This window comes from Phyllostomus hastatus, unplaced genomic scaffold (genome assembly GCF_019186645.2).
Source record: "Phyllostomus hastatus isolate PE091 unplaced genomic scaffold, TTU_PhHast_1.1 phas_contig_254, whole genome shotgun sequence".
Classification (NCBI taxonomy): domain Eukaryota; kingdom Metazoa; phylum Chordata; class Mammalia; order Chiroptera; family Phyllostomidae; genus Phyllostomus; species Phyllostomus hastatus.
Window position 1 is genome coordinate 21,184,772 of NW_025333810.1, and position 16,899 is coordinate 21,201,670.

The following is a 16,899-nucleotide window of genomic DNA, read 5'->3' on the forward strand; positions in this document are numbered from 1 at the left end:
ATACTGTTGTAATTTGATCATTTATACCAATGTTAGAGGAAACTCTTAGATAAGAACTCTTACAACTAAAGATAGCCTTTGCTTTTCAAGAGATTAAATAAAAGAGAAGAGCATGCTCATACTCAAGTATGTGGGTTGACAACTATGTAAAGAAGAACCTCGAAGAATTTTGTGCCTTAGCAAAGGTGATTTACATTTCAAACTCACCGATACATTTGATGCCATTACCAATCCAGCCTTCTCTGCAGCTACACTTGAAGCTTCCTGGGACATTTAGACACGAGGCATGCATGTCGCAGTTGTGGGCTCCAATTTCACATTCATCCACATCTGAGAAACCATGGTTAATATGAAGAAGATAAAATACAAGCTAATTAATTCTACTTCCCAGTAGATTTCTGTGTAGAAGTAATTTTAAAGTGTGGAAATATCTAAAACTGTAGGAAGAAAACATTTTTATTTTTATTTTCTGAAGAGTCCAACAAGATTTGAAAGGCCATGATGCAAATCAAGCAAGCCCTTCCCTAGAAGAAACTGCCAGCCCTTTTCTAGTGGAAGGGAGATGCTCCTGACCCGACAGATACGTGTGTCAGCCCCTACCCACGCCGAGGGCCCTTCTTCCTTCCTGGGCCCAGATAGAACTCCATGTAGAAGGCATTAGAGATGTCAAGAGAAATCTTATTTCTGCTGAACAGAGGCTGCTTTTCTTTCCTATTAATTTTCATGAAGATAAGAACAAGCCTGGCTTGTTAAAGTGATAGTATATTCTCCATTTAAAATTACATGATCATCTGCATTTTAAACATCTTTACAACATTTTACAGAGTTTTTTAAAACTATCAGTTTAATGGGTATGTTTCTATTTATTTGACAATATATAAAAATATTCACTGGAAATGTTACCTGAAAATGATGAAGTTTTGCCTATATAGCATACATATATACACATAGATATATGCATATATATACATGCATCAATATATACATATATACATGTATATGTGTTCCCCAAAGTTTTCTAGAACTTTGTAAAATAGAAATAGTCTGTTCTATCCAGCTCAGTGATTACATATTATAGATCCTGAAATCACACACACATACACACACACATACAACTACTGGTTTCACATTAACACTGATAGTGGTGAACATGCAGAGTAAGTACACCTTCCATTACTTGCTCCTTCCCCAAAATACAGCCTAAGAGCCAGGCTTCTGTCTAAGCCATCCTCCATCTGCCTTGAGCACAATGCTGTACAAGGGCCTTAAGTTGAGCAATGAGGAAGGCAGGTCCAAAGCAATGAGCTTGGGACTTCTAGCTCTCCCTGCCAGGCCTTTATGCAAAAGGTTAAATCTACCTAGTAAAGAAAGAGGACAGGAGATAATGGGGTGAGCAAAGAGAGAAAGGAAAGAGGGAAAAAAGACAGAGGCACTTGGGACAGGGGGAAGAGAAGACAAAAGCAAATGAAAGAGGAGAGGGAAAGACATGGGAAAGAAAGCAAGGGAAGTGTCTAAATAGAATCTAGACAAATTTTTGTTAGTTTACTGTTTATGTCTTTTGGTGCTCCTTACGTCTCCTGTTTGGGCAGCAGTCTTCCTGAGAAAGTGAACACTGCTGCAAGAGCCACTAGAAACACATCAGAACCTTGGGGCTCAGACTCCACACCCACTCTCCTCTCCTTGTCTGGACCTCAGCCAACTCCACGCTGGGCCGTGGCTGAGATGGTGTGCTACCACAAAGGTGAGCCAAACTCATCACACACACTCCACGCCAGTTACTCACCACACACATAGTCACAGCCCAGTGTGGCTAACAGCCTAGGAGATGTCAGTGAACAGATGATGTTTAAGGTTTGCCTCTGAAATACAAGGAGCTGAAACACAGAGGACAAAAGCTGGAGACCTACCTGTGCATCCTGTGGTTCCCTTCTTCACCGAATAACCCAGCTGACAGTGGCAAATGAAGGATCCCTTGGTATTCTCACATTCCCCAAACATGCAGATGTTTGAATTTAAGTCACACTCATTCACATCTAGAAAATTTATTTTCAATGCTTTAGTTATTACCTGTTCATCTTAGTAGTTAAAAAAAAGCTATCTTTTAAACTGAATAGCATAATGCTAAAATACACAAATAAAATTCAAAATGTAATCAATTTGCAAAACACAATATTGTAGATAAATATAATGCCTTTAAGGACTTTTTTTTTCCAAAAAATGTTTCCTTTTCAACTTTTACATCTTCTAACATAATAGCTTGAATTTTTAAAATAAATGAAAAAGCCCCTTCTTATGTTTACATGTATATGTATAAATGTGCATATATTTGTGTATGTGTATATAAACACTTATCCTGTTTCGACAGCACCCACCGATGCATGTTTTCATGTCCATTGAAGCCATGAAGCCATCATAACACAGACAGCGATACTCTCCAGGGATGTTGGTACACTGGCCACCATCACAGATATCAGGATTATTTTCACATTCATCAATATCTGATGATATAAAATTAACATCAAGTGAAAGGAAGGATGGCTTTTATTAAGTTCAGATGTTTCTTCCCATTCAGTTCCACCCAAATTATTTAGAGCCAGATTTATGAGACAAAACTAACTAGATGCATAAAGTCTGTGTATTTTCTGTACCTGCGCACGACCTCCCATCTGGCATCAGGGCGTAACCCTCACTGCAGCTGCACTCGTAGCTCCCTTCAGAATTGGTGCACTGGGTGTCGCAGCCTCCGTTCATTATCATGCATTCATCAATATCTGTGAAAACAGTGCTACCACATTACTTGTCAGGTTACTTTCTTAAAAAAAAAGAGACTTTTTCTTCTTTTGAAACTGATAAGGCTTAAATAGCTTTGGATTTTCTCCCCATGATTGGTCTTGATTTATCATCATACCATTAGTCTTTCTTAGTTCTTTTTATTTCCTTTTACAGCATTCCATTTGACATTTAGCTCTGGTAACCTAAGATTAAAGAGCTCAGAAATATATTAACTATGGAGTTTAGGGGGTTTTCTATAATAAAACCAAGGATTCCTCTACAAAACCATCAAACCACGGCATCTTAGAGACCTGCCCCCATCCTTAGACTCATTTTTAGGACAAAGGACTCTCATTGACTTCATTATATGAAGTACATGAAGTACATGAAGTATACGAAGTGGCAGAAGTTGTCCTCGGCTGGTTGGAGGACCCTAAGCTCCAGACCCACTTGACCTACCCCATACCTGTACAGCCCTGCCGGTCTGGCGTGGCCTGGTGTCCGGGATTGCAGGAGCACTGATACGTTCCAATCATGTTCACACACTTTCCATTTCTACAGAGATTGTCACTCAAGGAGCATTCGTTAACGTCTACAAATAGATACACAGAATTAACGTTTTATACAATAACACTACCACTTAAACTGTCAAGCACAGGCTGCACTGGAGCGGTGGTCTGCAAAGGGCTTCGTATACTTCAGGGGGAAGTAAGTTAATCTCCTGAGGCATCCGAAGAAAATTCTGGAATCTATATTTCTCTTATTTCTATCCACAACAGTGCTGTCCAGCAGAACTTTCTATGATGATGCACTTGTTCCATATCTGTGCTGTCCAATATGTAGCTCCTACTGAGCGCCTGAAACATGAATAGTATGACTAAGAAATTTGATTTTTAATGTTATTTAATTTTAATTACATTTAAATAGCCACATGTGGCTAGTGACTACCACATTAGGCCACACACATCTAGCACATGCCAGTAAGGAAGCTGCAAACATTTAATAGATGAGTTTACACTGGCACACGCAGCTGGTCCCATCAAATGGTCAAGTGCTGGTGTTTCCTGAGGGAAGGCGTCTGCTTCACTAAACAGCGGGGCTCATTACAGGGCCCTCACTTGTTATCAGTTTTCATCGTATTGTGTGTTTAGTGTGCCTACATATTATATTCACTATTTTAAAGTTAACTAACTTTTATACAATAAAAAGATACCTTTAAAAAACTCCTGCAACCCTGACTGGTGTGGCTCAGTTGGTTGGGCATCACACCACAAAGCAAAAGGATGCTGGTTCAATTCCTAGTCAGGGCACATGCCTGGGTTGTGGGTCTGATCCCCATGTTGGGGCACATACAAGAAGCAACTGATTGATGTTCCTCTCACATACCAATGTTTCTCTCCCTCTCTTTCTCCCTTCTTTCCCCTCTCTCTAAAAATAAATGAATAAAATCTTTAAGAAAAAACTTCTGCAAAGATCTGTGGAATAAACTAGTACTGATATTGAAATCGCAAGAGAACAGCAAGAAAATGGTAGTGACACTCTTCTTCATATAAGCTATTTATCAGACAAAATGTAACATAAAAGCAATAACAATATGATCAGATATAGCAAGACATTCATCGCAAATTCTCAAAATTAGTAAGGAGACTATGTGACATACAAATTTATCTCTATGATCATTGAATGTTTATTTTTTATATATACGCAAAAATATGTAACTTACATTGTACATTGTACCTTTGAGGGGTACCTTTTTCCAGCTCTAAGATCCATAAAAACTAATTAACAAAATAAACTGACCTTAGAAACAGATCTCTGAGTCACTGTTTGACAACCATGAACAAATATTTTTGGTTATTTATGTGAACAAGCCATTTGTACCACTATTAAAATGAAAGAAAAATATTTAAAACTTTTAAATTTACCTTTTTAAAATGTCTGTTTAGTCTATAATTTAAGATTCTTCTAATATATTAGCATCTCACTATAAATAGGGTTTATAAATAAATACACTGAGATACGCTTAAATTATCTTTTTAAATGGAGGTTTGTGATCTGCTCTATTTTAAACTGCCTTATTTGCTTATATGTTCAAAAAAGATTTCTGTGAAGAAAATGTTTCTTGGCTAAATCAAAGTTTTAAAGCCAGTATACTAGAACACAGTGAGTCCAGAAGCCTTTGTATATTTATGAAAAGCAGTTGGCTGGAATGCTCCACAACCAGTCACTAGTCTCGCTGTGTGGACCCTGATGTTTTTCCTGAGCTCAAGGCCAGTGAAGAGACCTTGGTGTTTCTGTGAGAAGAGGGAGTGGAAGGAGCTCACATTTACACATGTGCGAGCAGACCCTGTGATGGCGGACCAGGGCACAGAAGTAGACTCTGCTGAGTGATTGTACAGGTGAACTATCAGGGAGCAGCTTCCAATAGGAGCAGCTTTCCCACCCCATCCACCAGGAACCACATGGCCTCACACAGGGTCCTTCCACATGAGCTTGTAATGAAAAGGAGGCTAACCAGGATAAAGCTGGCTCATTCCAGCGTGTCACTGAAGCATTCTCTAAAGAAAGGCTGAACCCAAAAGTAGGGATTCCAAATTTCTAATTTTTAATCAGCTAGATTTCACATGCCCAAAACAAGTTTATTAGAATCAACCACTGATCTTTATCATCTTTACTAGTTGAGCTGGGTGGGTGCTAAGGAGACAAACTCACCCACACAGTCCTCACGTGACGGTGACAGCTCGTGTCCCAATGGGCAGTCACACTGAAAGCTGCCCTCAGTGTTCACACAGGTGCCACCCCTACAAAGGAGAGGGTTACGTTCACATTCGTCAATGTCTGAAAGGTAAAAATGTGAGATCCATTAAAGAACTCTGAGGAACAAATATTCACGCATACAGCATGGGAGAAAGAATCATTATGTGAGGTGGGACTCAAAAGACAAGCTTATAGGAAATGGGATAATGCTTGCCTCACTTTTTCTATTGCCAGTGGATAAAAGGTTCAAGTTCTACTCTCAAAGACAGTGAGCTATCAAGGAGTTTGTATGAAGTGAGCAAGCTCCCACGAAGTAAAAATAAATATTTGCTTTACATCACTCTAAACTCCAGATATCATTTATTGCTATCTACACCTCTCATCAAAGTGTAAGAAAAACCTTAAGACTTATCACTGCTACTTGGCACAAGGTGAGTCCTATAGGTCGCTGAAAACAAAAGAGTGGGCTAAGAGGTGGGCAATTCTAAAAGAGTTTGTAGTAACACAAATAAGGAAAATAACATGGCAATTGCATGGCTCAGTATAAAGGTTGGGGTCACCACATAATGTCATACATTTTAAACGAACCCTTCCTGAGTAGTTAGTCCATATTGATTTTAGATTCTTTGAATAAACAGAACCCAGTTTCAGTATCTCACTGTCTTACGCGCCAAGAGGTGGGGGCTCCCCAAGAGCTATCTAGGAGCAGACTTCCTGTCTGATGCGTAAAGCTGTTCTCTTGCACCGCAGCTGCCTGCCAAGCATGCTGTTAGCAGCTCTGAGACAAGCCGAGGTCGAGCTAAGGAGTCTGTGCTCGACTGGTTTTGGGACCGGAGAGGAAGAGCGTAAGCATGCTTACCCATGCAGTTCTTCATCATCATGAACCCACTCTCATAGCCTTCGAAGCACTCACACTCAAAGCTGCCTGGCGTGTTGACACAGATCCCACTTCCACAGAGATCGGGAGAAATCCTGCACTCGTCGATGTCTAATTCATAGGTTTTAAAAGAAATAAAAAAAATGGAATGAGATGAGGTGTGAAAGAACTGAGAGAGAGATTTGGCCTTCCAAGTGAAGGTGCAGCACACTTGAAACGCTGGAGTAATGGGTGGCTAGCAGAATGAAGGTATGTTTTGGGCAGATCAGCTGGAGAGGAACAGGACTTCAGGCACATTCCTTTCCCCAACTGCCAAAACTGTCACAGCCAACGGGCAGGTGGTGCCTTTTTGCCTTTAAGAATTCCGGAACTGTGGACTTCTTTTTGTGGCTTTGAAATTGTAACAGAAGGATGAACCAAGCAACTGCAGTATGAACTGAACAAGGCAGGTGGCAGAGGAGGAGGCAGTGGACACATGAACAAAGTCTCACTCATGATGCAAAGACCGGGCTGGTTCTGCCACACTAACACCCTGGTGCAAGAACAAGAGGCCTGCTGCCTCTCAACATGGGGCCAACCACAGGCAGCCCGCTCGCCTGGAGCCAGAGAGCGCTCCCATACGGCAGGGCAGAGGAATGTGTCCCAGTTCATGTTTTTGTGCCACATTCAGATGTGATCTAATTTTAAATATGTAAATTTAAAAAATGATGCATTTGTTACTTTTTATACACTAAATAGGAGTCTTTAATAGCTGCATTTATATTCTCAAAGCAGGATTCTCTGAGAAATCTCCCATGCCTGTAACCAAGATCTTTCACTGGAGAAGTCACGTCTATAAAATACAACAAAGAGAATGACTTATTAAAAATTTTTTTTGTCACAATGGGAAAAATTGATTTTGCCAGTGTTTGTTCATTTTGATGAATCTCAATGTTGAGGTTTTTCTGTAACAGGATTCGTAAGTCACTGATGTGTCTGTGCTGTCTTGGGGTCTCAGCCACTGCCTTTTCCCAGCTTTTGGTCTTTTGCTATTGATTCTCCCTAATGCAGGCTATACCAAAGAAGAAATATATAAGTACTTACTTTCTTTTAAATAAAAATCATAAAATCCATTGATTCAATTAAGCAGCAAACCATATGCATACTAATTCTCCTACTTTTTTATCTATTAGTATTTAGGAACTGATGGGGAGAGCCATTGAAGAACGTAGAACAAGTCCAATGGCAAAGCGGGGACAGACCTTGGCTCATGTGATGCGGTGGGAGCTGCAGAGTGTAGAGTAGAGACTCTGGAACCAGATACCTGGGCACAAATCCTCTGGGTGTAAGGCCTTGGGAGACCATTTAATTTCTCCGTATCTCAATTTCTTTGTCTGTAACATGGGCAATATAGTAAACCCACCTCATGGAAATAAGTGAATAAATATTTGTTAAGTGCTGAGAACAGTTTTTGTCTCGCAGAAAGTGCCGTATTTATGTAAGTTATTCCCCGATAAGAACTGGTAGAAAGGTAAGAGATAAAATGCATAGGTGAATAAAAATAATACATTTCAGAGAAAAGAAGTTGTAGTGTTGCTGAGCCACGGAGGCTGATAATCGGTGCAAGAGCCGGTAGGATGGGCGTGACTACCAAGGACACCAGACATGGGGACAAGACTGGCCTTGAACGCTGTGAAGAAGGGCAGCCAACAGGGACCTGCTGTCCCCTCAGCTTATGCCCCACAACACTGCAGTGCTGCCAAGTATCTACCTCAAGTTAAAGAAAGTCAGCCCAGAGCCACTGAGTGATTTCACTAATTTCATACCAAAAATAAGAAGTGGAGTCAGAACTGGAAGAACTCTGACCTTCTTTTCCCAGGTCTAGGATTGTCTGAGTAATGGGAGTTATTCTGTGAGAAGTTAAACAATCTAAGCCCTGCTTCAGGATGATAAATCTGGCGGTTGTGAAAATGAAAAGTCTGACTGTGGAAAATAAATGGGTTGGAAGATGTTAGAAGATTTTGCAATGCAGTAGACACCATGATATGGTGGCCAGTTGTCCCTTCAGGAAGAAAGGACTTACTTGTCCTTCCCTCTCAAGCTGTTGGGACTGTTGCTGACAGAAAGCATTGAGATGTAAACTGTCTTCAGGAAATGCCTTGGCTAAGAGGACTGCTTCCCTACAGTGACACCCTTCCTCTGGGCAAAGGTGTCCAAAGGTTGACCATGCAGTTACATAAATGCCTAGCCCCTTTGTCCTAACTCCAGACAATTCCAGTGAGCTACCCCACATCCAGAGCCCCCAGTGGGGCAGGCTGAGGGCTACACAGGGACTGCCTCACAGCCCAACTTCTCCCTCTACCCATTTCTGCTTCCTTCCCCTCCCTCCCCTAACTGTGGATTCTAGGAGCAATCCCTAATAAACCTCCTGCATGCTAATCTTTGCTCAGAGTCTGTTTCTCCGGGGCCAGCCCTGCATCTGCAATAGTCTAGAAAAAATACTGTAAGTACTTGAAACAGCCATGTTGAAATAAGAACATATGTAACTTTGTCACTTACTCATCAGAAGAGGGAGATGTCAAAATTAAGTTTGAGGTTTCTATCCTGAGTTAAATTATCCTATCAATTCATACAAGGAAGTCCCTAGGCAGATGAAGAGGGGGATGGGACAATGGGAGATTCAGGCAGGGAGAAACTGTCCAGATTGAAGTTAGAAAAGTTAGAAGAGTAGAAGGTTAGAGATAGCACCTAGGAGTCAGCTAACAGAGGCCACCCATGAAGTCATGATGGTAGGTGCATTTCCAACAGGCAGAATGCTGAGAGGGCAAAGGACCATGGAAAACGCTCAAGGGATGGGAAATGCCAGAGTCAAGAAGAGCCTGTGAAGATTAGAGAAGGTACATCACAGTCAAGGACGGGCAACTGAGACAGAAGTACCATGGAAACCAAGAGAGAAGAAAATCAAGGAGGGGAACTAGCCAGTGGTAAGGAGAACATGCACAAGAGGAAGATTTTTTTAACTTGAAAAAGTGTTTTTGCAAGAACATGTATATGAAGGAGGGCAACAGTCCAAGTTATACAGGGTTAGAAAGAAAACGGTTAGTGAAAAGAGAGGTGAGAGGTAGAAGCAGGAAAACAGGATGATAGGTTGGGGGAAGAGAAGGGCTGAGGAGATATTTTGTTTATGAGCCCAGGGAAAGGAACCAGTAAAGAGGAAAGGTGCTAGAGAAAGAACATATGTAGGGGAGGTGCTAGAGAGAGAAAGAAGTGAACTCTGGCAGAGCAGGGCCTGCAGCGGGAAAAGGGAAGCAGAGTGAAAGAGAGAAACTAACTGGAAAGTCGAGGAAGACCATGTCTCGTTCTCTAAAAGTGAAGAGATTATGGGAGGAAAAGGAAACTTTATTAGCAGAGAAGAAGAAGTGTGAGAGGGTCCTGCCAATCAGATTTGTTTCTCAATAAAGAAGGGAATAAATAAGGACATGAGAGGGTGTGCGAGTCTGCAGAGGCTTAGAAGTGGGCTGAGAGAATTTCAGCAAGTGCTGTGAAGAGGTGACTACACGTGTGGCCGAGCAGCTGCCAGGGCCTGGCTGAGGCGGAATGCTCTCAGTCTGCTCTGCTCAGACTCTCCCAGCCAAGCTCAGCGCCCACAGTAGAAAAAAATGGTGGGGGGCTAAGACATGGGATGGGCACAGGAGGCGGTAGCACAAAGCCAAGACAGAGGAACTTCAGAAGACCAGACGGAGACTTCTGAAGTGCTTTTGAGGTAGTGTAGGCTGGGTAGGTCCGTGAGTGAATCTGGTGCTACCTTATGAAACAGGAGGTTAGAAGGGAGTGAAGACACACATTTCAAAGAAGATTGTGAAGAAGCAGCACATGTGAGGGCAGAAGAAGAGGGAAAAGTCCAAAGAGTATAAAGAAAAAGAGTTTTAAAAATAAGATTTTGGAGATATATTTTAAGTTATTGGGATAATTTGTTATATTATTTAATAAAAAATTAGGAATTTCATATTCTTTCAAAACAAAGGGAATATTTATGTAGAAGGATATGAATGCTGACTAAAGAATAGTTATTTCAAAAACTGTTCATGGATGAGGAAAATAAGTTATTACTTTTCTGTTTTAAACTTTACTATTTTTAACAGAATACTGTATCAAGCGTATACAACTGCTGATTTAATGGCTATGTTCTTGAGTACTCATATATTCTGAAAATCACATTTTATGTTGTTCCTGTAGATATAACCAATAGCATTTTCATACTATTTTGCAGCACTCTCACCAGTCTGGAGAAGTGGTTTAAGAGTAGGGAGAAGGAAACAAACAAAAAAAACATACATGCTCTCAATGAGAGGGTGGGCTTTTTATGCCAATACTTTCAAATAACAAAAGGAAGAGAGCCAGGGTTTATCAAACGCAGCAAAAGAACAGTCTTACCTGTGCAGTTTCTCTCCTCCATGTCTAGAGCAAAGCCACTATTGCAACGGCACTTGAAGCTTCCGATGGTATTTCTACACTTTCCATAGGTGCACATCCCAGGAAAAGCTTTGCATTCATTGATATCTAGAAGCAAAATAAAGCTGGAATGGAGAGCTGGTTGATATAAAAGAGCAGGCCCATCACTTTAAGTTTAAAAGCTATGATAATGGGAAAGGATATATCCAAGTAATGATGGGGGATGTCAAAAATTTCAATGACCACATCGATACCACACAAAGAGTTTCAACTGTGAAAGATTCTGTGTTTGTCAAGAAGAGTTCTGATGCCCTTACTTCTGCCCACTTGTTTTGTAAAGTTCATGTGTGGGTCTAGAGGATTTATGGCTGCATGGAAGCTGCATCTTGCAGGCCATGCTAAGGAAAGCAGAATTACAGTAGAATATAAGAAAATTGAAATTAGCAGACCGATTTACATCGTTACTTCAACACCATCTTACTTAGGTGATTTATATGCCCAGGAAAAAGGTTGGCCACAAATTACATTTAACGAAGAAAATAAAGTGGGTGATCAAATGTTTGAAGCACACCAATTCTCACAGGATGTGGAGGGTTAGTGTAGGGGGACCGACACGCTGCTCAGTTACCTTTGTAGAAGGGCCTCCCAGTAAGGACATCCCCTCTGTTAGCAAAGCCAGGCCCCCTGGGGCACAGGGTGTCATACTCCTTGGTGCCAGGTTTGGGGCACTCCTCACACTCGGTGCCCCAAGCTGCCCCAACAGCACAGCAGCAGGCGTCCATGCGGAACTTCCCAGGGACAGGATGGATGCATTCATCTTCATCCCACTTCAAGTAACACTGCTCCATGCGGATGTCTACATGGAGGGTGAAATCACAGTTTGACATGAAGCTGTACACTGAACATCCAGGTACCAAGACTGCTTGGCACCTGGCATGATGCCAGGTCCTGGAGCTACACCCGTAGGTGAGAGACCCAGTCCTGGACCTCCCGGAATGGCCTCCATAATGACAGCTGTCTAATGAGAGCAAAGGTGGGTTCTCCTTTACCATTACTTAATTCTCACAAGCCATCTTTAGGAAGAAAAGGTTCCTTTGTGATAAGGCCCCTTCATACCATCACCTATGATCCCTTTCTTGTATTGCTTGCTTCAGAAAGAATAAAATAATTTCGGTGACAGATTCTCCTTGTTCACTGAACTGCTTAAAGTGGCTTCTAAGCAGTCCTGTTGGATTGTAGTCATAAATAGTAAATGATCAACACTATTTGCCAATCTGTACAATTGTTTTTTTATCCTCACCCGAGGACATGCTTATAGACTTTAAAGAGAGGGAGAGAAACATTGATGCGAGAGAGAAACATAAAACAGTTGCTTCTTGTATGCACCCCCGCCAGGATTGAACACACAACCTATACATGTGCCCTAATCAGGAACCTAACCCATGACCTTTTAGTTTACAGGATGACCGACGCTCAACCAACTGAGCCACATGGGCCAGGACTAATTAGTACAACTATTAAAATACCTTTATAAAGGAAAACTACTATTGTACAAAGGTTTTTCCCTGTAAAACTAATCTTTTGCATTAAGGTTTTTGCTCCAGGTTATATGAATCTACTCTAATAAGGGGCCAAATTATTTAAATGTCATATTTTCCCTTAGACCTTGAAGCATACTAAGGTTTTGGCATGCTAGCTAGGACCTCAGAAGATCAATCAATAGTCACAAAATAGGGTAAAGTAGCACCATTTATAAATAGCACATTTATCTGTGGGCCAATAAAGTTGTTGGTCAAACTACAGTCAAATGCTTCGCTGTTAATTTGCAAATATGGATAATGAGTTCAGAAAAGGTTTTCCTTAACCAAATAACATGTTTTATTTGGTAAGAGTATTTCAAGATACTCAATCGTTTCCTAAACCTCAAAACTGTTTAACAGAGGGAAAGAGATCCCTAATGGAAATGTAAAGACAAATAAATAAATAAATGTGCTTTCTACTTTATTTACTGTCGATAGTGACTCTTTCAAGTTTTCCTCCGAAGTGACACCAACTCTAGCAACTTCCTTTAGCTTCAAGTTACATACATTTCCAAGTACTGTAATTAAGAAGTCCTATTTTTAAAGAAAAAAAATAACTGGTACATTTTTATGCTGGTTTGGCAGACCGAATACAGGTAGGTATTCACAGATATACAAGGTATGTACTGCCTTATATATCTGTAGTAACATCAACTCGAAGCCACATTCTCTGCCAGCGTGAAGGTGACAGTAACCTGACAAGCCTTGTTACCACAAGGCACTCAGGGGCTGGTCTCACAGCCAGCTCCACCCTACACTGTCACCAGAAGAGTAAAGACATTAACAAGATGTGACAATTTTGATTAAGTACAGGTAGCCTGAGAACTCTGGCTTGAGTCAAATTGTTTCTGAAATAATAGAGGTAATTTGCTCAAGAAGCTATTCTAGGATTAGTTTTTGTTGTTGTTGTTTTAAAACCATTTGAACTAAGTATATAAAATGTTACGGTAACCTGGCTGAGTAATCTGGTGTCTTTACTACTGAGGTCTCTATCAATGTTTACATAAGGAATCTAAACACTGTCAGCACACCAGCCACATATGGCCTGAGAAGGTTTTGAATGGCTTGCACAGAAATTAAAATATAGATTGGGAAGCTTCTAGATGATATATGTACATGACAGCTTGCTGCAGTCCCCACCACTCCTTATTACCACTCCACTTATCTATGTTACCCCTGGAAGCGCTGCAGTTTTCGACCTCTGATTTAGATCAACTCTAACAAAGCAGTTTACCTCCACGTTTATTCTCAGAAAATTTTACATTTTTACATGACATTATCTTCTTGAAACTTTTTCACATCCCTAGCTACAATGAATTAATGTAGCATAATTGAAGTAGTGATAAAAACTCGTCACTCTGTACATAACCAAGGTTACATAACCAAGGTACAGAGATGAAAAATTCAGCATATCCTTTTAGAATATTACAGATGGTTTAATTTTGAGTGATGCTATTGGGAATTAATTTTGCTTAGTGATAATTCACAATCAATGATATATCATCATATGTATTTCTTTGGTCACTGAAGGCAACTTCATTAGTCACTTGAACAAGACTGATAGTCATCTTTAAACGATACTTTATTTTTCTCAAAACTTTGTAAATTATTTAACCATAAAAATCTGAAAAGAATTTTTCCTTAATCAGGCTTTGGATATTATAATTTCTAAACATTTCCATATGATTTTACAGTCCTATTTTATATCCAAATTTAAATATGTCATCAAAAATTAACTTAAAATGAATCTGTTAATTATAATAACTAAACAGTACAATGCTGCATTTTTTCTTACTACTAATCTTAAAAATCTCTGACATATACATAAATACCTTAAAGATCTTTGAATATAAAATAACATTACCATTGTTCATGCTTTGTCTACAAGCTTAAATTTAAAATACAAGCCTATATATAAGGTTATTTTTAAAACTGTTCCACGGTATATTTGATAAAATCCTATAAGTAAATAAAAAATTGTGCAAATACAATGTAGAATTAATACAAGTTTTTTTTCAATCACGAAACTCGAATTTAGACAAGTACGATGCTGATAAAGAGTAAGGTCAACAAGGCATTCCTATGATACAATGTTGAAAGAGCTTCTTCATTTTAGTTCTTCAGAAAATAAAGCATGAAGAAAATTTAAACTGTAAAGGTAGTCAAAGGAGAAAAGGGATGGTCAATGTTTTCAGAGAGAAAAAACGTAACTTTGACCTTGACTTTCCCACTGCAGTCTAAGGGCACAGCTGCAGTGGGCGGGTAAATGTTCCCTTCAAACCTTTGCCTCCAATTATTCTTCCATGTTTGAAATACAGTTCTCTTACTCCACTGACTCATTGTGAAAGACTGAACCTTCCTAAAATATCTGATTAACAAAATTGTAATTTTTGAGGTAAATTTTTGAGCAATACCATCTTTTGGTACTATACAGAAACTGTTTCGTTGAAACACATTCATTTAAAAATACCCATTAATGATTGTTCCTCAAAATATCTCACTTAAAGTGTTTCTAGCTATGAACCTAATGGTTTTGGACTGGTACAACCCAAAGAATAAAAAAATTCATGGTTAGCTTCATGCATAAAATACACAAGGGCATGACCCTTACCCAAACACACTCGGCCAGTTCCATCCAAGGTGAGGCCTTCAGGGCACTCACAATGAAAAGATCCTTTGCTATTAATACAGCGCCCATTTGGACAAACACCAGGAAACACCTCACACTCGTTAACATCTGCAGGGAAAAGGAGCAAGTGTAGGGATAAAGACGTCACAAATAGAAAAGGCAGGTGTAGTCTTACTTCCTACACAGCATATTCAATTTGCAATACAATGTGAATTATTACTTGAGTTAAGCAGAAATATTCCACAATACAGCCACCGGTTTTCCTAGGTACCAGCTGTGAAAATTACCGCAGCCTCACCCGCCCATAAAACACAGCCCAGACGTGTTCCTCTGCCAGCTGCTCTGTGCCTTAAAGGCTAGTGGTGGCCTCGTGAAAACTTTCACGACAGTATAAAGAGGAAAAGTGGGAAACTCTAAGCTGTTTCCTAAGAATAGTATTCTGAAGCATTTATTCATTCCATTGAGCATTTTTACTGAAATTTCAAGGTTATTGAAAATGACCTTGGCTCTCCAAAGTGTGAGAGCCAATGTTAATTTTACACACTGCTCTAAAGATTTACGGTGTCATCCAGCAAAACACCCACCTTCACAAGTAACACCTTTAATCCTGGCAAAGCCTCTCGGGCAAGCTGTATCTGTGAGAACAATGGGACACATTTTCACTTCATTGTAAAAGGAAATACAACTGTCTTAAGCTCAAAAAACAGTCTAATGGAATTAAATGGAGCTAAATAAAAACTACGAGCTGGGGCTTTAGAGGCCAAGGGCTCCGGCTGCCCTCTGCTGAATTCAGTGCCGCACAGGCCATGCTGTGGAAACTGCACCAGTGCTGAACCACTGTGAGATTCCCCTGATGACTCCTATGAAAGCTCCTTGTGGTTTCACATTGCCAACTGAATTACAAATAAAAGATTTAAAGAAATGTCATGTTCTACGGGGACACATGCAATCAAGGGCACTGGAGAATACCGATAGTCATCCAAAAGCTAAATTCTAGTGGATTCCCTGACTTGTCTAAAATACTCAGAAGGTTTGATGACAGTAAAAGGATATATCAAATATATATTTTAAGCAATGAGTAAATCCCACCAGAAAAGAGAACAGTTTAGGGATTGTAATGATCTTATTGTCTTCTTCACTATGGAAATACATAGTGAGCTAGCTGTCTAATGGAGGGAGAGGCTTTCCAATGGGAAGCCCAGAGCCCCCTGGCCAGGCCCCTACCTAGCTCGCAGCGCTCACAGGGGCTCCCCCAGGCAGCTCCGAGGGTGGCGCAGCACTCAGATTTGAGAGTGGCTCCATTGATGTTCACCTCACAGCGGTTGTCCTGGATGTTGAGCCAGCATGTCCCTTTCAGGCTGTCTAAAAAGGAATAGGAAAAGATGGGGAGCTCGCAGCTCTTATATACACCAATGCTACTTTTTACAGTATTAAAAAACCAAAAGGATTATTTATAATAAACTTAACAGCATATCCTTCAAACACATTTACATGCACATGCATTTAAATATAGTAGTATATTACATACACATAAATTAAGTACTGCACTATACGTATCTCACGTGATATGGTAATTAATACAACTATATCTGCTGGTATTCTAGGAGCGGCCACTGCTGCAGAACATTTTATGCTGATACTTGCAAACGCAGTGCATTATTGTAAAACATCTTAACTTTTGTGAGAAATACTCATAAGGTTTGTCCTTTATGGTAACTCCTTTGATATTTAATATTTTATCAAATAAATTTCTTGAAATAATCTCTAACTCCCCACCCAATAAACCACAAACAATGTAGGTCCTATAACTAGAGAGAAGCCAGTATTCCTCCAACTGGATATTGAATCTGATG

At 40.1% G+C, this 16,899-nt stretch overlaps 1 protein-coding gene across 1 annotated transcript in view; it reads right to left on the reverse strand.

Moving 5' to 3' along the window:
- The window catches only part of FBN2 (fibrillin 2), a 256,232-nt gene that overhangs the window by 60,768 nt on the left and 178,565 nt on the right, over positions 1 to 16,899 (reverse strand). The window contains exons 21-32 of the mRNA XM_045838059.1: positions 16,271 to 16,408; positions 15,631 to 15,681; positions 15,029 to 15,154; positions 11,466 to 11,693; positions 10,820 to 10,945; positions 6,389 to 6,517; positions 5,485 to 5,610; positions 3,239 to 3,364; positions 2,649 to 2,771; positions 2,373 to 2,498; positions 1,908 to 2,033; positions 208 to 330 (exon numbers count right to left, since the gene is read on the reverse strand). Coding sequence (XP_045694015.1) covers positions 208 to 330; positions 1,908 to 2,033; positions 2,373 to 2,498; positions 2,649 to 2,771; positions 3,239 to 3,364; positions 5,485 to 5,610; positions 6,389 to 6,517; positions 10,820 to 10,945; positions 11,466 to 11,693; positions 15,029 to 15,154; positions 15,631 to 15,681; positions 16,271 to 16,408 — 1,548 coding nt within the window. The remainder of the gene's footprint in view (positions 1 to 207; positions 331 to 1,907; positions 2,034 to 2,372; positions 2,499 to 2,648; positions 2,772 to 3,238; positions 3,365 to 5,484; positions 5,611 to 6,388; positions 6,518 to 10,819; positions 10,946 to 11,465; positions 11,694 to 15,028; positions 15,155 to 15,630; positions 15,682 to 16,270; positions 16,409 to 16,899) is intronic.